Below are 20,949 nucleotides of genomic sequence, written 5' to 3' on the forward strand. Positions count from 1 at the left end.
CACCTATGAAATTATATTGCTGTTTAATTATCTTCTTGTTATGTCACACCTGTGGATGGATTACCTTGGTAAAGAAGAAATGAACACTAACAGGGATGTAAAGAAATGTGTACACAAAACGAGAGAAGCTTTTTGTGTGTATGGAAAATTTTTGGGACCTTTTATTTCAGATCATGAAACATGGGACCAACACTTGACATGTTGTGTTTATTTCTGTTCAGGATAGTTCTTAATCTGATACTGCCCTCTCTAGGACAGCCATTATACTGCATCCAAATAATATTCAGTGTCAGAACCAACAGCCTGATTCACAGATGTTGCTCCTTATTTTAAACCATACAGGTACTCAAATTAAAACAGTTATCTGTCTTTGAAAAGTTGGGAGATGATAAGATACATCTCTGTTCGCCTCCTCCGCTTTCTCTCGCTCTCACAGTCAACACATTTGGAGGACATTATTATTATAATAGTGTCAATATCAGAGATTGTACATTTACTATCGTTCTACCAGTCAGTCATTCATTGGCAAGGTAGAAGTACAAAAGGCATGTTTCATGGCGACATGGTGCCCTTCACTCACAATTTGAAAAGCTACAGGCTTCATGTTAAAAAGCCCCCTAGAGCCAACCATTTCTAGAAGGGTGGCCCATCCTCCACGAATCTACTTGGCAAAGTCCCACAGAGTCAACACCTGTGTCAGTTAGAAACATTTCAATATGTTAGTGTCCATGTTGGTCAGTACAGTGGGTCACTATGAGCACATTTGAAGGTAAGTTGTGTGTAGTGAGTTGTCTTGTAGTGTTTAAGTGTGTACGGGTGTACGGGTGTAATGTAATGTGTTGAAAATGATCTCAGTGTGTATACGAGCATATGTTAGGTCAGTTAATCCTCTCTGGGTTCACTGTTGTTTCTACCAAATTTGGGGTTAGTGATTAGCTAATACACTGGGGTACTTTTCTGCCTGCCAGCCAATCAATTGGCTCCCTTTCATCCACACACTCTCTCTCACTCCTTCATCCCCTCACTTTCTTTGGCTCTCTCAGTGTTTGAGGGAGAAGTCTCCCGTGTTGAGGCGAGGGCGAGGTAGTCCTCCAAACATTTCTGTTCCGTCGTTGGCTCCAGGGGCCAACAGGGCCTTCATGCTGGCAGCAATATGATCCAGGTCAGCTACACCAGCCTGCAACACAGAGACAGTTAGTGGGTATGTGTGTCAGAATGAGTGATTGACGGAGAGAAAGTGAGCTGTATGTTTTTAAATGAAGGTTGACTGACCCGTTCCCCACTGTGGCCTTCTCCCTGGTGGGGTCTGTTGCCCTTGAAGCCCCACACAGGAACAGACACGGGGAGGGAGCGGGCCATGTTCATGGGGTTGGGGTGTCGGGATGAGAACGACTGCCCCATGGCCATGCTGCGCGGGGGAGGAGGACAGTCCTCACTTAACGAGCCTGGAGCAGAGAGGCACATATTAAGAGCATTAGATCATCATTAACTAATATTACTACACACATACACTCACCATCAGTGCTCTCCTCCTCTCCATCGGACTCAAAGAATGGTTCACAGTCACGAGACAGCGAGTCCTCATCCATGGAAAACACTCCTGAAGCAGAGAGAGATGAATATTTATAAAGTCATTCAGACCTGGAGAAAAATAAATAAATCGGCCCACAGAGCTGTGTTCACCTGCAGTCTCATTCAGATTACGTCTCCTTTCGTCCATGTCCTCCTCTTCCTCACACTCTTCCTCCAAGTCCCCAATTCCAGGAATGTCTCTCCCTCGTCCAGCCTCCTCTATCATCACAGCCATCTCTCGCTCCCTCTCTCCATTCCCGTGCTGCCCAGCAGCTTGGCCAATGACAGCCCCTGAGTGATAGATTGATGGGTAGCTTTGCGAATAGAGTGTGGTATTGGGACTGATGGTTCCCACCCCACCCTCACCTGTTAGGCCCTGTGGAAGAGAAGTTAAGAACTTTACGATCACACACAGCACTATGAATGACAGCCACATTGACTGTCAGTCATTTTGTGCCATTCAGTCTACTCACCGCCCTGTCAGTGGGCATGTCCACTACCAGTTTAGCTCCTCCGTCTCCTGCACTCAGACGTGTATATCTATGCGCCGTTAGCATAGATGTGGAGTGCAGCACCGCAATGTCGTCCATGTAGCGCCGCGAAGACTCAGCCAAAGCCCCCTGACCCCACACGTGATAGGAGAAATCCCACTTCCGGCCACCGGCAGGTAAGCCACTGCCACTCTCCCTTTTCCTCTCATCTCTCTCCATTACAGATGGCCAGAACTTCTTACAGGCTGAAAGAATAGCCAGGTCGCAGCCTGACTTCTGACAATATCCCTCCGCAGCGGCAAGTAGTGCCAGCCAGCTCTCTTTGTGGTTGTCTGGGATCTCGGGGTCAGATGATTGGGTAATGGAGGCCATGATGGGTAATAGGACTGCCAATGACTGTTGGATGTGTTTAATTTATTAGGGCTAGCTTTTATGGAACGTGTAGATGCTTTGTAACTGTTTTTATTGATCAATAGCTAAAATGGTTTAGGTTAGTGTAATCAGGCACCTGTAGGACTCAGCCAGCAGTTTGATATTAATTACTATATATTTTTGTTAACAAGTCTTGTGATAAGTTTACCTTTTTTCTCACTTGATTGTAGGCTGTAGTGGTGATGTGTTTTTGGAATCTGCTTTTGGCTAATCTGAGGAAACGTTAGGAAACTTTTTCTATTGCTGGTTTGGTTTAAGCTAAGAATAAAACTATCCTTAGTTGTTATAAAGCAGGTTTCAGAGGCACAAGGTGATTGTTTAATATTATTAATGTCAGTGTGCCTAAGAGAACTAGGGGAGAGATAAATGAAAATGTTGCTGGTGTTACCTGGAAAAAACAAAATGGAGAAATAAAGCTTGAGTTGCAAAAAAGTTTGCATTGTTAGTCATTATAGCAATATTAGCTGATGTCACTTGCTAGGCACTATTTAGATTATCACTAAACCAGAAATCACATAATCTCATAAAATTATGCATGTTGAAACTTCATGAAATTAGATTACACTAAACTCAAGCATAGAATGTCAAATGCACATGATCCAAATACTGTACATACATTTCAATTCCATATAACTTTTGCATGACTTGAGTTCATGGTCAATATCTCAGTGGCAGTTTGAGGATGTTCCAAAATAGGCCTAAGCTAACCGTGGGAAGACGTTGTCCACCTGGACGTTGCGTCTCGCGAACTGTCGCAGTTCAGCGTCCCCCCTTCCTCCCTCCCTCCCACCATCTCGTGCATTCGTTAGCATACGAACTGGCTCTGCCAAAACCTTGTGGGGTGACTGCCTGCTCTAGACTTACCCAACTCGTTTCTAAATGTCATCCCTGGGATTATTACTACCAGGAAAGCACTTCAATGAAAATGCAATTTTCATGACTGCGGATTGTTTGTGCTTGTTTGTTTGCTAACATGCTAGCCAACTGGTTTCCTGTGCACTCTCCTCCCAACATGAACACATTTCACCTCCATTTCTCGCCTTTGCAGAGACACTAGCACACACAGACACAAATAAACAGCAAGAACAGAAGTCAGCTTACACATTCAGTTCCTTATTTCGTCTGTTGCAAGCGTTTTTCTAGTTCTAACTGTTTTTTTATCCCTCTGTCTGATTCTTCATCTCTCAAGAATAGTCTCCCCTAGACTCCGACGTTGTTGTTTAGAGACGCTAGACGAGACGCACGTTTTTTACGTGACTGTGGGCGGGCTCGTACTCGTCTTGTTTTGGACGCGCTTTTGGACGAGGCTTGGTGCTGGCTGCATCTCAATAGTTTGTCATGGTTTCTTCTACTGGTATAATTTACTTCATCCTCACTGATCTGACATGATGGAGAGCTTAACAGGTGGAAGCAAATGCTTTTGGTAGGCTTTTCAATCTCTATATTATTCCCACCTAAACTGTCTTCTAATTTTGCAATGCAGATGAAGGAAAAGAGAGGAGAGTAAAACGTTACATTTTGAATTAACTAGGCAAGTCAGTTAAGAACAAATTCTTATTTACAATGACAGCCTACCCCAGCCAAACCCTAATGACGCTGGGCCAATTGTGCACCGCCCTATGGGACTCCCAATCACGACCGGTTGTGATACAGCCTGGAATCGAACCAGAGTCTGTAATGACACCTCTAGCCCCGAGATGCAGTGCCTTAGACCCCCTGTGCCACTCGGGAGTCCTAAAACTGGGATGCAACTTTGAGAAGACAGACAACAACAACCACTTGCCGCCTTCATCAGCCTCCCTGTCTAAATTCTCTCTGTCCTAACCACTTCTGTTTTTCGGTGTGATTTTTCTGTTCTTCGCTACATCGCTGGCAGCACCAGGATACTCACTGTCACTCATACATTTGTTAGAAGCGTTTCACTATTCGCACTGGGGTTTTCATTACCACCACTGATGGCAAAAAAACTGCCATTTTCATAATTACATGAAACTGACAAATATTGCAAGAATAGAGCCCCACAGTGGAGGTGTCATAACAGTAGTAGGCCTGATTACCCACAATAAGGAGACAGCCTACAGGGAGGAGGTGAGGACCCTGGCAGAGTGGTGCCAAGAAAATAACCTCTCCCTCAACATCAACAAAACAAAGGAGTTGATCGTGGACTTCAGGAGACAGCAGAGGGAGCACGCCCGCATCCACAGGACCGCAGTGGAGAAGGTGAAAAGCTTCAAGTTACTCGATGTACACATCACTGATAATCTGAAATGGTCCACCTACACAGACAGTTTGGTGAAGAAGACGTAACAGCATCTCTTCAACTTCAGGAGGCTGAAGAAATTTGGCTAGGCTCCTAAGACCCTCACAAACTTTACAGAAGCACATTTGAGAGCATCCTGTCAGTTGTATCACTGCCTGGTATGGCAACTGCACCACCTGCAACTGCAGGGCTCTCCAGTGGGTGGTGTGGTCTGCCCAACGCATCACCAGTGGCACGCTGTCTGCCCTCCAGGAAACCTACTGAATCCGATGGCACAGGAAGGCCAAAAGTATCATCAAGGACATCCACCACCCGAGCCACGGCCTGTTCAACCGCTATCATCCAGAAGGCGAGGTCAGTACAGGTGCATCAAAGCTGAGATTGAAAAACAGCTTCTATCTCAAGGCCATCAGACTGTTAAATAGCCATCAATAGCTGGCCTCCACCCAGTACCCTGCCCTGCACCTTAGAGACTGCTGCCCTATGTACATAGAATCACATGCCACTTTAATAATGGAACACTGGTCACTTTAATAATTTTTACATACTGTTTTATTCATTTCATATGTATATACTGTATTCCAGCGGTTTAAGGCACTGCATCTCAGTGCTTGAGGTGTCACTACAGACGCCTGTTTGAATCCAGGCTGTATCACAACCGTCTGTGATTGGGAGTCCCATAGGGTGGCGCACAATTGGCCCAGCGTCGTCCGGGTTTGGCCGCCATTGTAAATAAGAATTTGTTCTTAACTGACTTGCCTAGTTAAATAAAGGTTAAAGAAAAAATTAAGAAATAAATTATAGTCAATGCCACTCCGACATTGCTCGTCCTTATATTTATATATTTCTTTATTCCATTATTTTACTTTGAGATGTGTGTATTGTTCGATACTACTGCACTGTTGGAGCTAGGAACACAAGCATTTCGCTATACCCGCAATAACATCTGCTAAAATATATGTATGTCACCAATACAATTTGAATACCCATAAAACCTAGTTGTCAAACAGAGAAATGGTTCCAATCGTTTTTCCACCATACATTTTTCCCATATGGGATTTCAGAAACACATAAGGGCTGTGTTCGTGTAGGCTTACCCTGGCGTGATGTTTTGATAATCATGTAAATCTTGGACAAGGTGACTTATCAGTATATTTGGCTCTATTTACTCTCAGCTCTATTTACTCTCAGAATTTAAAACTTGCACAAGACAGTTCACAGAATTGTCAATTTAAAGAAATTTAGCCAATTTATTCATTACTACATTTAGATAGTTAATCCAGAGATTCTTACCTTTGCCTCAATTCAGCAGTCTCATCCAGATCATCATGGCATTTGTAGTTCTTTATAATAGCCTCATTAGCATTTCCTTTTTTGGGGGTAAATACAGGAGAAAATATTGACAAGTCACCTTGTCCTAGAGAGATTCACACAGTTATCAAAACGTTACACCAGGGTAATCCTAAATGAAATACAGGCCTTGTTTTAAGTGTTTCTAAAATCCCTTATGGGAAAAATGTATGGTGGAAAAAAGATTGGAACCATTTCCCGCTTTGACCACTAGGGTTTGTGGGTATTATGATTCATACGGTGGTACTCTTGCCACGTTAAAACAACTGGGAAAATACGTAATCGGTTATCTTCAGGTCGGAAAGTCGGAGCTCTAGAAAGAGGCCCGACTTCCCGAGTTGGAATTCCGAGTTGGATAACTGTTCTAATCGATTTTCCGAGTCGGAGCTAGTTTTTTCCGAGTTGGAGCTAGTTTTTTCAGAGTTCCCTGTTGTTTTGAACGCACTGAAGTCGGAAGTTGGAGATTTCCGATTTCCCAGTTGTGAGTTGCCCGTTGTTTTGAACGCGGCATCTATTCCAATTTAGACGTGCCACCACCTATGATTGGTTGATGTTCCTGACCACCTGACTGACGTATAACGTAGACGGGGCAGTCTATGAAGGCGGAAGTCTTCTTCTGACGACATTTGTTTTGGAAAAAAGGCTAGTGGAAGAAAAATGGAGCCAAAGGCTGAGACTAGTCACAAGGTAAGCGCAATGTGTTGAAATTGAAGTTTAGATTTCGTCTTCGTCTGATCGATTCGGTCTGTATTAAAGGGCCGCCAACTAAATAAACTCGGTTATCACCATTGTAGCTAGACTATCACCTTCACAACAAAGTCGTGTGATTTTTTTGGGACGCTGACGTAACTACAGTAACAGTTAGCTAACTAGCTAACGTTAACGTTATAACAAAAAACAAACAAGCTAGCTTCATAATTATTTCCAGATTAAATTGATATTTGCTGCTGTGATATATTACTTGTTCAATAAATTGGTCACGAGAAATATCATCATAGCTGTGTTATTTTCCACGCAGACTTCAATGTGTAAAGCAATAAGCACTTGTTATTGCACTGTTTACAGTGAAGAAAGGGTCCCGAGGCCGAGATTCCCCATTTCATAGAATTAGCATTGTAAACTTCCCTGTGAATGTGATTACTGTATCTAACTAACTAAACGTTTGAGCAGTTCGTTGGTGGAGGACGGCTTATGTAATAATTCACATGAATTGATGTCACAGCTGGCAATTTATTATTGATTATACATTTCGGGTAATATTCAGGATAGATATGATGGTATATTGTATGGAAGCTAGCTAGATCTATCCAATTGTGTTCAGTCAGTTTAAGTCCAGTAGGGTAATTCGATTCTGAGCTGCAGTAGACACAAATCAAGTGCTATTTGTCACATGCGCCGAATACAAATGGTGTAGACTTTACCGTGAAACGCTTGCTTACGAGCCCTTCCCAACAATGCCGAGTTAAAAAAATATAATGGTAACACAAGAGGAATAAAATGCACAGGAATGGAGCTATAAACAGGGAGTACCAACACCAGACACTACCTGGGAGAAACCCCTGGCAGGCACACAAGTGGAATCACTGTGTGAGTGACTCATAGTGTTCATGTGACTCTATTTTGTAGGCTACAGTAAAGTCAGCTAACTCATCGTCTTTGGGATGTCATATGATTGTCATTCCCCACCCTATTCCCACTCGATCACACTTTCTGATTCATTGCACTGGAATGCATGACATGACATTTTGCCATTTAGTTTTCACAACAAATTATATTCTATTAATAGCATATGTTGTTTTGTCACACAGCTGGTGTTTGAGAAGGAGGGGGTGTACCTTCACACCAATGCCAAGAGGAGCAACCAGGACACCACAATCCCAGGATTCATCCGTATAGTGGAACGGGTAAGTTGGGCTTCTCCCATAGACACCATATTTACAGTGAGCTCCAAAAGGGGTGGGTATAATTTGTGGAACGTTCCAAAAGGAATCTGTCCAAAAACCAAGTAAAGTACAAGGAGGTTGCCAACAAACAATGTATACAAAGTAGCATGATCAATTCACCTAGCTAACTATCTGCCGAATAGGCATCAGCTCACCACGTAGCTTATTCTTAGTGTTTGTCCATAGACTACCAGAGTGAGGACAGACATTTTTTGTAAAAAACATGGTAAGTGAAAAACTTAATGAAATAGCCCACTCCTTACTCGGCATCTTATTCTGCCGCTATACAACTTTGTATGCATTGATTGTTGGTAACTTTGTTATTTACAATGTTTTTGAGACAGATTCCTTTTGGAACGTTCCACAAATTATACCCACCCCTCCAAAAGTATTGGGACAGTGACACATTTATTGTTTTGGCTCTGTACTCCAGCTCTTTGGATATGAAATGATACAATTAATATGAGGTTAAGGTGCAGACTCTGTCAAGTTTAATTTTAGGGTATTTTAACTTGCTTAGGAGTTACAGCACTTTTTTTTATGGGACTTCAAGTATTGGGGCAAATTCACTTATGTGTATTAAAGTAGTCAACGTTTTAGTATTTGGTCCCATATTCCTAGCATGCAATCATTACATTAAGCTTGTAAACCTACAAACTTATTGGATACATTTGCTGTTTGTTTTGATTGTGTTTCAGATTCGATTCAGATTTTGTGCCCAATAGAAATGAATGGTAAATAATGTATTTTGTAATTTTGGAGTCACTTTTATTGTAAATAAGAATACAATATGTTTCTAAACACCTCACATTATTGTGGATGCTACTATGATCACCGATAATCCTTAATCGGTTGTGAGAAAGTTAGAGGCATAAATATCATATCCCCTCAAAAATGCTGACATCTCCTGTTACTGTAATGGTGAGAGGTTAGCATGTCTTGGGGGTATGATAACTTTCTAACTCACCATTGTATCATTTCAAGTCCAAAGTGCTGGAGAAGAAAGCCAAAACAACAACAAATTGTCACTGTCCCAATACTTTTGGAGCTCACTGTATATGAAAATATTGCCCCCCGAGTGGCACAGCGATCTAAGGCACTGCATCGCAGTTCTAGTGGCGTCACTGCAGACCCGGGTTCGATCCCAGGCTGTGTCGCAGCCGGCCGTGACCGGGAGACCCATGAGGCGGCGCACAATTGGCCCAGCGTCGTCTGGGTTAGGGGAGGGTTTGGTTGGCTGGGATGTCGCACTCTAGCGACTCCTTGTGATGGGCCGGACACATGCGTGCTAACATCGGTCTCCAGCTGGACGGTGTTTCCTCCAACACGTTGGTGAGGTTGGCTTCTGGGTTAAGTGAGCAGTGTGTCAAGAAGCTGTGCTGCTTGGCGGGGTCATGTTTCGGAGGACGCATGGCTCTCGACCTTCGCCTCTCCCGAGTCCGTACGGGAGTTACAGCAACGGGACAAGACTGTAACTACCAATTGTATATCACGAAAAAGGGGTAAAAAAATATTACTATTGGTTGATCGAAAACCAATTCTAGTCGTATTCAAAGTGTACTCATCCCTGTGGTGGGAGTCTTTGTCATCATTGTTTTGCTTCCTTTAGTTTAACACATAGGCCTATAGATCATATACAGTATGTCCTTTCTTCTTAGCTTTAGGCTATGACACATTATTCTGGACTAGACTAAGGTGTTTGTCTATGTTTACAGGGTGGGGAGCCAGCTTTGGAGTGGAGCGCACTAGAGGACGAGGGCCGCAATGCGGCTGCTGTATTCTACACTAAAAAGGTGAGCACTTGTTTAATACACTAGTGACACACATCACTCTGCTTTCTTCATGTTCTTTATTTATGGCTTGTCTTCCTGTTAGGATGGAGAAGGAGGGGTGGAGGACACCAACTTTGACCCTGGCTATGAGCCAGACTGGGCAGTCATCAGCACAGTGAAGAGAGACCGAGTCAGAGAGCACCCCCCTGTCAAAGAGACAAGTATGTAGACTTTTATAACTTGCCTTCTGCGTTTGTAGTTCTCATACTAGGCTATACTCACAAGTGTGTTTGCAGCAAGTGTATAGTGCTATTCTTGATGTTGATGTCTCCCCCTCTGTTCCCAGGCCAGTGGTCGTTCTCCCTGCCTCTGTCGGAGCTGTACTCTCTGCGACGGTCCCGTTTCTCCCTGGGCCGTAACTTCCTGGTTTTTACCAGCAGGGGTGGCCACCCCCTCCCTCCTCTGCACTTCCACAGGGGGGGCACCAGGGAGCTGTTGAGGGCCCTGCAGCGTTACATCATCCTGGCCCCGTGAGTAGCAGCAGACAGCCAGCTCTCTCTCAGATCAATGCCTCAGAGGAATTCAAGGCATTTCACTGGCATTTAACTGGACTCTGAACAGAAGAGTTTAGGAGCTGTTGTACCCAACCCCTTACTACATATATTTTGAAGCGTCTTTTTCATACTTTCTCTTTCTTGCTAGCGTTTTCTTTTATTCTGAGCTTCTATATCTTCTCTGTCGCTGTCTGTGTCTCTTACTATCTCCCTGACTGTGTTTTTCTCTTGTTTTAGATCACCTGTAGATGGTCGTCTCTTCCTAGCGTATCCCCATGACTCTGGGGCTCTCTCTCAGTCCTTTGATGAGCTGCACCTCTTTGACGATGGAAGCTCCGACCTCGTCTCTGTAAGTCTTGTGTTTTGTGTGTGCTATTCTTTGAGAAGGTGTAATGTGTGTGTTTATAATTATATTAATCTCTTTGTTTCCAGAGGTTTATTCAGGACCCTTATGCCACCACCTTTGGGGGATTCTCCAAGGTCACCAATTTCTTCAGAGGGGCTCTACGACCACCAGATTCCCCCTTCCACTCCCGTGGCCCTCAGGACCACCATGGGCCCCCCTCAGCTGACGACGAACCAGGCTTTGAGCTCATCACCTGTGTAAGTGGGGAGATGGGGGTGGAGATGTAAACTCATCACTAGCCCTGACATCTGTGGAGTAGATGGAGAAGAGGATCTCACTTTATAGCATCCAGATGTTGGCTGTAACATACGGATGGCGATATCATTCAGATGTTGGCTATAAATTACGGATAGCAATATCAATGGTGAGAGTTTTCTTTTTGGTGGCACCAGGGGGTGGAGCTTGGCCCAAAACCAGACGTAATCAGGGGACAGCCTCTCGACAAATGGGAGGAGTTCCTGGACCCAGAGGGGCGTGTGAAGGACCCACAGCAAATCAAAGATCTGGTCTTCAGGGGGGTAAGACCGTACAGTATAATTCCTCTCTTGTAAAAAAACACCTGACCCCATCTTCCATCCAAATGTGTTTTGCGGTACAGTGTCTACACCATGTCATTCAAACCATCACTTCTTTCCCTCTCCTAGGGTATCACACCATCCCTGAGGAAGGACGTGTGGAAGTTTCTGCTGGGTTTCTATCCCTGGAATAGTACTGTGAAAGAGAGGGAGGACATTCTGAGGATGAAAACGTTAGTCTCTTACTATCTCCCTCGCTTGTTATGGCTCTCTTATCACAGACTGGGACTGTTGTCTAAACGGGAGTGAGTAAATTCATCTCAACACCTCTGTGTTTCTCTGTCTTCAGAGATGAGTATTTCAGAATGAAGGTTCAGTGGAAGTCAGTCAGTGAAGAGCAGGAGATGAGGAACTCCCTCCTCAGAGGATACCGCAGCCTGATAGGTTGGTGTTGCTGTCTGTTAAACATGATCTCACGCCTCATTGGTTGACACACATTTTATGATTTGTTACTTATCTGTTCATGTTGTTTTGATTGGACAGAAAGGGATGTGAGTCGGACGGACAGACACAACACCTTCTTCTCTGGCAACGACAACCCAGGCCTGACTCTTCTCAATGACGTGCTGATGACATACTGCATGTTCAACTTTGATCTGGGTAAGCCACTCCCCTTGTCCTTACAATGGCTTTGAACTTTCAAGTGTATCACATTTCAACTGTATTTATTATCAATATCTCACACCTGACTCTCCTCTCTCCTTGTGGTTCCTGTTGTCTCTCTCTTTCTCTCCCTGCAGGCTATGTCCAGGGGATGAGTGACCTCTTGGCTCCTCTCCTTTTTGTCACTCAGAACGAAGTGGAGTCCTTCTGGTGTATGACAGGTTTTATGGAGATGGTGGTAAGCACCTTACTCTCTTGTTAAATACTCATATATTACCACATAAGAGTGTTAAAACATAACATTATACATTTATACACTCTTTTAATGTTCTCTCTCTCTCGGGCCCTCAGCACCAGAACTTTGAGGAGTCCCAGGAGGCCATGAAGCAGCAGCTCCTTCAGCTCAGCCTGCTGATGAAGGCTCTGGACCCTGAGCTCCTTGACTACCTGGGTAAACAATGACTATCACTCAGTTACTGTGTTTCTCTCACACTTCACCATAACCCAAACGTGTTATTACTCAGTGAGGTAGACATTCATCATGCAGTCAATTCTCCAATCAGCCAATTGATTATATTTGACCTTAACTCAAGGTGTGTTATGTAACTACCTGGATGCGTAATCCATTGACATAGTCAATTCTTCACATTGTTATGTTATTATGTTGTCTCTCTTTCAGACTCCCAGGACAGTGGCTCTCTGTGCTTCTGTTTCCGATGGTTACTGATCTGGTTTAAGAGAGAGTTCTCTTTCGAGGACATCCTGTCCCTTTGGGAGGTGAGTGGGTGGATACTACTCAACACTCATTAGAAACACTCGCATGTAGGCTCTACACACTATATGGAAAAAACACCCTTCGTTTTACAGTATATGTAAGTAAACACACACTCTGTTCTGTACTAGGTTCTTTGGACTCGTCTGCCCTGTGAAAACTTCCATCTGCTGATGGCCGCTTCCATTCTGGAATCACAGAGGGGGGAGTTTATCGGCTCTGACCACGACTTCAACACTATTTTGAAGGTTTGTTGGAAATGTGTTTGAAGTTATTTTTCTTAATGATGTTGTCTTTTTGTTTGTGTGTACAGTACTAAGGACTGTGTATATGTCTCTATATGCAGCACATCAATGAACTGACCATGAAGCTGGATCTGCAGACAGTCCTACGAGGAGCAGAAGCTAACTACCTACAGCTGGCCTGCTGCAAAGTAGGGAATATCTTAGAGGAGGATACATTCATTTGGACATGATATATTTAACATATTGTGCATTGTCATCTAACTGATCTAACCCCCTCTCCTCTCCCCATTCATTCTCTGTCTCTCAGGAGCTGCCGGTGAAGGTGCAGGAGGTCATTGGTCTGTACGTTCCCCCCAGCCCTGATGTCGAGACGAGCCCAGAATCAGAGTCACATGAGACGCAGCAGCTTCTCAGCCAATCACAGGCAGCAGCTACGGAAACGAGCCAGTCAAGTAACAGCACTGCTGCTGCAGCAGCACGCCCTCGCCCTACCTACCCGTAACTCTGAAGGACAGGTTGATTGACATGAGGAGAGAAAGCCATTAACCGATGTGAGGTGTTTCATAAGGAAGATATGCGCTCAATTGCCAGTTTAAAAAACGTTTTTTCTTTTGGTACACCCATCTAGTACCGAGTCGGACACCCTTTTTCCTCCAGAACAGCTTGAATTTTTCGGGGCATGGACACGTTGCTCAATTGATATCAAGGGACCTAACATGTGCGAAGGAAAACATTCCCCATGCCATTACTTTACCCGCCACCAGTCTGTACCGTTGACACCAGGCAGGATGGGTCCATGCACTCACACCAAATCCTGACTCTGTCGTCAGCATGATGCAACAGGAATCGTGATTTGTCGCACCAGGCAATGTTTTTCTACTCCTCAATTGTCCAGTGTTGGTGATTGCGTGCCCACTGGAGCCGCTTCTTCTTGTTTTTAGCTGATAGGAATGGAACCCGGTGTGGTCGTCTGCTGCAATAGCCCATCCGTGACAAGGACCGACGAGTTCAGCGGTTCAAGATGCCGTTCTGCACACCGCTGTTGTATTGCGCCGTTATTTGCCTGTTAGCTTGCATGATTCTTACCATTCTCCTTCGACCTCTCCTCAACGAGCTGTTTTCACCCACAGGACTGCTGCTGACTGGATGTTTTTTGTTTGTCTCACCATTCTCTGTAAACCCTAGACACTGTCCTGCACAAAACGCCCAGGAGGGTGGCCATTTCTGAGATACTGGAACCGGCGCGCCTGGCACCAACGATCATACCGCACTCAAAGTCGCTTAGGTCACTTGTTTTGCCCATTCTAACATTCAATGGAACAGTAACTGAATGCCTGTCTGCCTGCTTTATATAGCAGGCCAGCTAACCATTTTTGTGAATGGGGTGGTGTACCTAATAAACTGGCCACTGATTGTATATTGGATGATATGGGGCATAGGAGAGAGAGTTTGATAATGTACTGTAGTACACGATGAGGGTTGCAGACTGTTACCATCTCTGATAGACGGGGCATTATCCAGTGAACGGTGAGAAGTTGTTTTTTCATGAATGTAACTATCCCAAAATATTGAAATGGTCTATATATGCAGTGCTTTGTCTTTATATAAATACCGCAATAGATTTTTTTGTTTCCCTTAAGTCTTTTGTGTGAATCCAACTTATGTCCAGTCATTTATATTTCCATTTGTGTACCTGTTTTGTGAGAATTTCTTTGTCTTTTTCTTCATTTAAAAAAAAAATTGTCTGTTAAATTGTTTTATCCCTGTCTTTCTATCTCAGCCCATTTGTCTCTTTTTAATGGTGTATCATTGTGGTTTAAACTGCATTAGTTCCACCCTGTTCTCCTGTTCCTTCTATCCATGCTCTCCACTCTCTTGCTCTCCTTCTCACTCTAAGTCATTCTAAATATAATATGAAGAATAATCTTACTGACAGAGCATGACAAGTACTATAAATGCCTGCCTTATAGAGTGTTATACATGCAGTACTATAATGTTTAAGGTTTTTAACTACCGGTATTATGTCATAACAATATTTTCACCACCCTGAAATTGCTGAATCTTACCAAATAAAGGGTACAAAAACAATCATTTACTGGTGAAATTGACAATTTTTTTCGGATGTTGTTTACTAGTCATATGTTCCCACCAGACCATGTGACCCCCCCCCCCCAATTCTGTTAACCCTCCACTACCCTCCCAAACTATTCATCCTAACACTCCCATGAATCTTAATGCATGACTGGTCCACGCCCTCTCCCTCATCTCAGTTCCATATGAAGTTTTAGACATGGAAATGCTAGTACGTATAAGAGAGAGATCGAATTGCAAACAATGAAAGATTTACCGGAAACCTAGAATACAAGTATGTATTTGAAGTGGGGTAACTGTTTGTTGGGGTAACTGTTTGTTGGGGAAACTGTTTGATTGTATTACTATTTATTGATTGCATTTCGTATTTTAATAATGGTATTTTATGTGTTCTGCAGGGCTCATTTGGAAAAGAGGCCTGGATCTTAATGACTTCCTGTTGAAATAAAGGTTCATTCAAATATTGTCTTGTCAGATGGTCTGTAAGTTTTGATACTCTTGTTTACACTGTAGTTATTGTTGTAAACTAATAAAGTTAAGTGTAAAACAGCTCATTTGCCAGAAATGTGTCAAAAGCACCTAGTTGGTTGACTTAGTTCTGAGTGATAAAGTGTTGTTAATCAGTTCTGTAGGATGGTTTATGCACTGTGTTAACTGAGTGAGCAGACCCCCTTCCCCTCCCTGTCAGCAGGTGTCTGTGAGGTGAAAAGGGATCTCTGTCCTCCACTGTCCCGGGCAATGAGGTGGAAAATGAGGGGCGGAGAAACACACCCCCCTCTCAAGACCGACTGGGTCGTCCATGCGTCTCTCCGTCCCCCTCTCTCCCTCCTTCCCTCTCCTCTGTCTCAGTTTGAATACAGCTGCAATGTATGAATTTAGCAGGGTACTTAAACAGGCGGGCGATCTGTCACTCTGTTTCTCTTCCCCACGCCCCTCTCTGCCCTCTCTCTCTTCTGACCTGACCTCTTCTGACTCCCACAGCCAAACTCACTCTGGCTCTCATTCAAACTCAATCTGTTTTCAGTGCTAATCCAATCACTGTTTATGGATGATGTCTCTCTCAACAGCCATCATCCCCTTTAATTCTACAATGGTGTGTGTTGGGGTGATAATCCCTCTTGTTGTGATTGTGTTACTGCTTGGAAGGGTTTTTATCTGGAGTGTTTGAGACCTCAGAGGAGATAAAGTCTGTGGTTTAAATCTCAAGTATCAGATAAGTGTGCTCTTACTAAAGAAGAATGCCTTTTGCATTCTTCTTGGGGTTTTCCAGCAAATGTGCAGCCATGAATAACACACACAGATGACTAATGATTAAGAGGGATAGAGGAATATTTCAGCAATGAAATCTCTTGACTTCGAAGAGATTCAACAAAAGGACTCAGAAATTATGCTTTGACTTTCCACACTAAATGTTAGTGAGAAACAGAAAATACATTCCAGCTAAACATTTGCATAAAGCAGATACTCTTTTAAAGGAAAACAACTGTATTACAACCTATCTATTTGAAGGTCTGATTATAGTGATTGATTTAAAGCGGCAATCAGCAGCTGAAACAATAAGTGACTCCCCGCCCCTGTTTTGGTAAAAAGCTACGGGATGGGGCTGTAGAAATGTAACAACTCTCAAATTCAAAGACAGAGCTATGGATGCAAGGACTGACCATCCAGGATATCAATATGATGGTTTTAACCATATTTGTATGCATTTACTTTGTTTACAACCATTGGGATAAAACAAGCTAATATTTTGGGTTCTGATGTGCAGATTTCCCCTTTAATCAAGTAAAAATACAAGCTAACCTTAATTTATGCTTTTGTCTTATGATATTTTAAGGCTGATTCAAGAGGTGTGTAATTGTTTCATTTTCAGTGCTTCCCAAATGTCTCTGTGAAACATAAGCCCTCATGTGTCCCTTAAACCACCTGTAGTGACTCACTGTGTCAAATAGAATCTGAATTCACTACTCGTAAGTGTGACCCCATTGTGACCGTCAGGGGAGTCCCTGAGGAGCATGTGAGAGTGTGTCTGCTGTGCAGTGAATGTGTGAAGGGTGTGTGTGTGTGTGTCAGAGAGAGAGAGGACCCAGCAGAAGGCCAGGGGCTGGTGTCTGACACTGATTTGTAAAGGAGACAATATGGCTCATTGACCTGCCTGCTCTACTGTCTGTTGCTCATATCTCACCCTGTCCTCCCCAGTGGATTCACTGCTCTTTAAGCAGGGGGAGCAGATTGCCACAGGCCGGGGGGGGGGGGGGGGTAATGGGGAGTAGAGTGACGGGACACAGGTTGCTTTGACAATGAGATTCCTCAGAGAGTTCTGGGCACTAGAGAGAGAGAGTTTCATGCCAAAAGTTAGACATTTAGAGGCCGGAAAACTTTATACATATACAGTATATTATTTCGTAGCACAATAAATACTGTATAGCTACAAACAGGACAGGGCAAAAAGATTTACAAAAGGATTTTGTAAAAATGCAACCATTCAAAACAGCATAAACCCTCACGTTGCTTTTCCAATTAACCGCAATTAATTATAATCTCTAATTTCTCTATACAGTTTATATTATTTAATGGGAAAAATTTGGAACTTTCAGTTTGAGAAGAAATATTTCCATCTTTTCTCTTTCCCCCTCTAATATTGTCAACAAACAATGTTATCCATTCCCATTGTCAGAGTTTGGAGATGACCTTTTCTCTCCTCCCTTCTCTCCCTTTCTCCCCTTCTCTTTTTCACTGTTGGGGGCAAGCTGTTGCCCTGTCCCTGCGGGCCCCTCCCTCTCTTGTCTGCACCCTCTCTCCTCCCCTCCCTCTCTCTCCTTCTCTATTTTCTCCCTCTCTCCACCTGTTGATGCCATTGTTGTACAGACAGCATTGTTGTCTTTTTATTATTTTATGTCAGTCACTATGTTACCACCCTCTTTCTCTTTCATTCCCTCTTCACCACACCCTCTCTGTCGCTCTCTTTCTCCTAGGGGTATAAAACCCAGCCAGAGGAGGTTCGGGCTAAGATTCACACCAGCGCCACACAGGAACACACACATACAGAGGGGTGAGGAAATAAAAGGACATCCAACATAGCAGTGACAAGAAGAGGGTTCAATTGAGTTGGATTAGTTGCAGATTTTCAGCACACATATTGGTCCTACGTTCTCTCTCCTTACACTGACAGAGTAACATTGACTTGTTGTATCCCACTTTCTGGACCGAGAGGAACACAAACCCACCTAGGTAGTTGTGTGTGTGGGCTGAGCTGAGGGATGTCTGTGTCTGTGTCTCTGTGGTGTGAGGAGGAAGTCCGAGGCCAGCAAGGCCAGGGAGCCCAGCAGGGCCAGGCCAGGGGCCAGTCACAGCTACGGGCCCCCTGGGACCCCAGTGTGTCTGGGCAGCGGATCATCCAGAGGCTGCTACAGGTGGAGGAGAGATATCTGCCCTCCGGCCTCTACGTCGCCCTCATCCAGAGAGAGCCAGAGCGCAGAGAGGAGCTCGCCAAGTGGGCTATGGAAGTATGAACTTTCATTCTCTGGATTCCATTTTCATCTCTTTTCCCCCACATGAACGTCTTTGGTATACTGTGATGAGGCACTAATTGATTCTCCTGTTGGTCTCTCTACTAGGTATGCTGTGAGCGTGGCTGTGACGAAACAGTGTTTCCCCTGTCTGTCTCTATGTTGGACCGCTTCCTGTCTGCCTCCCTGTCTCTCCCTGTCTCACCCTACTGCCTGGCTGCAGCCTGCATCCTCATCGCCTCCAAACTAACAGAGTGTGACACAATCTCTGCTGACTCTCTTTGTGCTGCAGCTGAGTACAGCTTCCTGCCCTCCAACATACGGGTAGGTCACCATTTTGATATAGAGGAAAGACACTTTCAAAACTCTGTATGTGACAATATGGTGGACCTTGTGAATGCAAACCATCTCTGTATTATTATATGCATTGTATTCAATGGGCTATATATACACAAAATGAAAATGTTTTTACACATAAACATATGTATATTGATGTTCCTGCCCTTTCCTCATAAGGAGATGGAACGTGTCATCCTTGCGACTCTTCGATGGGACGTTGCTGCGGTAACCCCTCAGGACTTCATTCCACATTTCCTTCCCCCTGTAGGGGAGAGGAAGGATGGAAAGACAGACACAGAGGAGTTCTTCTCCACACTGCGTCGGCATAGTGACACCCTGGTTGCCATGTGTGTCTGCGACTACCGTTTCCTGGGAGCCCCTCCATCTCTGGTTGCTGCGGCAGCGCTGAACTCTGCCCTCCGGGGGTTGGGCAACAAGGGTCCAGGTCATCTGGGTCATATGAGTTCTACACTGGCAGAACTGTGTCAGACTGACCTGGTAAGTGCCTAGCAGTATCTCTAATATCTCTACATAAAATATCTCAGCATATCGGTTGTATTACAGCCAGGATCTGCAGTTCAACTCTATTCAATAGCAATGCTGAATGAAAGACTGATTTAGAGGTGAAAATGGGACTGGAAAGAAAGGACCACAGAACTAAGTGTTTGAGTTACAGATTGGTTGTGATATGCTTAGTGTGACTGGAAGGGTACTGGTTTTAATCCTAATCTGTGTTCATCTTTCTTCTTTGATCACAGATGGTGTTGCAGTGTTACAGTGAATTGATAGAAGCTGCCCTCAAACAACGGCTCAGAGGTGGACTCCAAGACAGTGCCATGGAGAAGGATGGGGAAATAGAGGATGAAAGAGCAGGCACTCCTACTGATATGAGAGAGATTGATTTCTAAACACTAAATTGTGTGAGGCAAAGTGCAAATCAATCAAAGTCCTGCATGTAGCTCATCAGGGAAACTGATATCAACTCTTTATGACCTCAAATGCTCTACAATTTATTATCATATTTTGAAATTACTTTAATTGAATATTGTTTATTTATTCATTGTGTTTCTTGTGCCATATTTATTATCTATTTCATGACTGTGATTCTTTGTCATTATGTTGTTGATAGTATGTCCTTAATCTATTATTCATCAATTTATTTATTATGTGGAATTACATAATGTTAATTTATTTCAATTCACCATTGTTTGTGTTTGTATGTGAAGTGACAAGGTAATTGATTAAATAATATACATAGTTATCTATTTTAATTAAATAAATACATACCTTTTACATGTTGGAATTTGATATTTGACTTCTTTTCTCTTTATATGTGATGTGTGTGATGGACAAACACCCTTATGGAAATAAGTCACCCTTACAATGTAAATGAAATACAATGTCACTTATTTATTTATTACCTTATTTAACTTCAAAACAATAACTGTACTTCGCATATGTGCGTGTATTTCATAAGATAAAAAAGACGTAAAGGAAATGTAAGTTTTTTTGTATTGGAACGAGACCAAAGATGATCTATTATATTGACAAGACTGACCATTCTAACAACGGAAACATATGTAATCAACGATGGAAGGCAGGAGAAATCAGGTGAGACCATTTTAGCCAATGAGAGGGCAGATACGCGTGTGACCAACAGGCACAACTAAGTTGTTTTTCTCAAAGTTGCCGGAATGCCACGTGAATCCACTTCTATAAGTACATTTGTAACAGCCTAAACATTACAAAACTTATTTCGACACCCTCTCATAGCCCTCCATGCAAAAAAGGGCTTATCTCACGCGGATATATTTTGGGCGCAGTAAATCCTCTCGCTTCCCCTCTCCTTCTCTGACGAGACCACTGAACTAAAGTTTATTAAGAACGGACGGGATGGGGACGCTGGGGTATAATAATGCCGCGTTCATGTTATAGTCGGAACTAGGAAACTAAAAACTAGCAAACTCGGAAATGTACGAATTTCCTAGTTCCGAATAGTAGTTGAACGCGTTATAAGAACGGACGGTACCCATACAAT

At 43.5% G+C, this 20,949-nt stretch overlaps 3 protein-coding genes across 4 annotated transcripts; 2 read left to right on the plus strand and 1 right to left on the minus strand.

Annotated features, from left to right (window-relative positions):
- Positions 1-129: 129 nt before the first annotated feature.
- Positions 130-3,747, minus strand: LOC129833450 (uncharacterized). The gene is made up of 6 exons (XM_055898068.1): positions 3,597-3,747; positions 2,046-2,883; positions 1,684-1,948; positions 1,517-1,600; positions 1,273-1,445; positions 130-1,177 (listed from the first exon to the last, which is right to left on the minus strand). Exons 2-6 carry the CDS (start codon positions 2,433-2,435, stop codon positions 1,040-1,042), a joined length of 1,050 nt encoding a protein of 349 aa, XP_055754043.1. The 5' UTR covers positions 2,436-2,883; positions 3,597-3,747; the 3' UTR covers positions 130-1,039.
- Positions 3,748-6,682: 2,935 nt separating this feature from the next.
- LOC129833451 (TBC1 domain family member 17-like) lies at positions 6,683-15,066 on the plus strand. 2 transcript variants are annotated; one of them, XM_055898069.1, is made up of 17 exons: positions 6,683-6,792; positions 7,914-8,009; positions 9,764-9,841; positions 9,924-10,041; positions 10,167-10,350; positions 10,612-10,723; positions 10,807-10,977; positions 11,173-11,298; positions 11,425-11,528; positions 11,645-11,739; positions 11,839-11,955; positions 12,096-12,196; positions 12,310-12,409; positions 12,638-12,735; positions 12,862-12,978; positions 13,077-13,163; positions 13,283-15,066. In XM_055898069.1, the coding sequence occupies exons 1-17, from the start codon at positions 6,763-6,765 to the stop codon at positions 13,475-13,477; spliced, it is 1,929 nt and encodes a 642-aa protein (XP_055754044.1). In that variant the 5' UTR covers positions 6,683-6,762; the 3' UTR covers positions 13,478-15,066. The 2 variants fall into 2 exon arrangements, with proteins under 2 accessions (XP_055754044.1, XP_055754045.1); XM_055898070.1 differs by lacking the exon at positions 6,683-6,792 and adding an exon at positions 8,747-8,782 and having other exon boundaries at positions 7,938-8,009.
- Positions 15,067-17,848: 2,782 nt separating this feature from the next.
- Positions 17,849-20,044, plus strand: LOC129832758 (G1/S-specific cyclin-D2-like). Its single transcript, XM_055896757.1, has 4 exons — positions 17,849-18,569; positions 18,681-18,896; positions 19,089-19,409; positions 19,670-20,044. The coding sequence occupies exons 1-4, from the start codon at positions 18,324-18,326 to the stop codon at positions 19,817-19,819; spliced, it is 933 nt and encodes a 310-aa protein (XP_055752732.1). The 5' UTR covers positions 17,849-18,323; the 3' UTR covers positions 19,820-20,044.
- The last annotated feature ends 905 nt before the right edge of the window (positions 20,045-20,949 follow it).

Source organism: Salvelinus fontinalis, chromosome 34 (genome assembly GCF_029448725.1).
Source record: "Salvelinus fontinalis isolate EN_2023a chromosome 34, ASM2944872v1, whole genome shotgun sequence".
NCBI lineage: Eukaryota > Metazoa > Chordata > Actinopteri > Salmoniformes > Salmonidae > Salvelinus > Salvelinus fontinalis.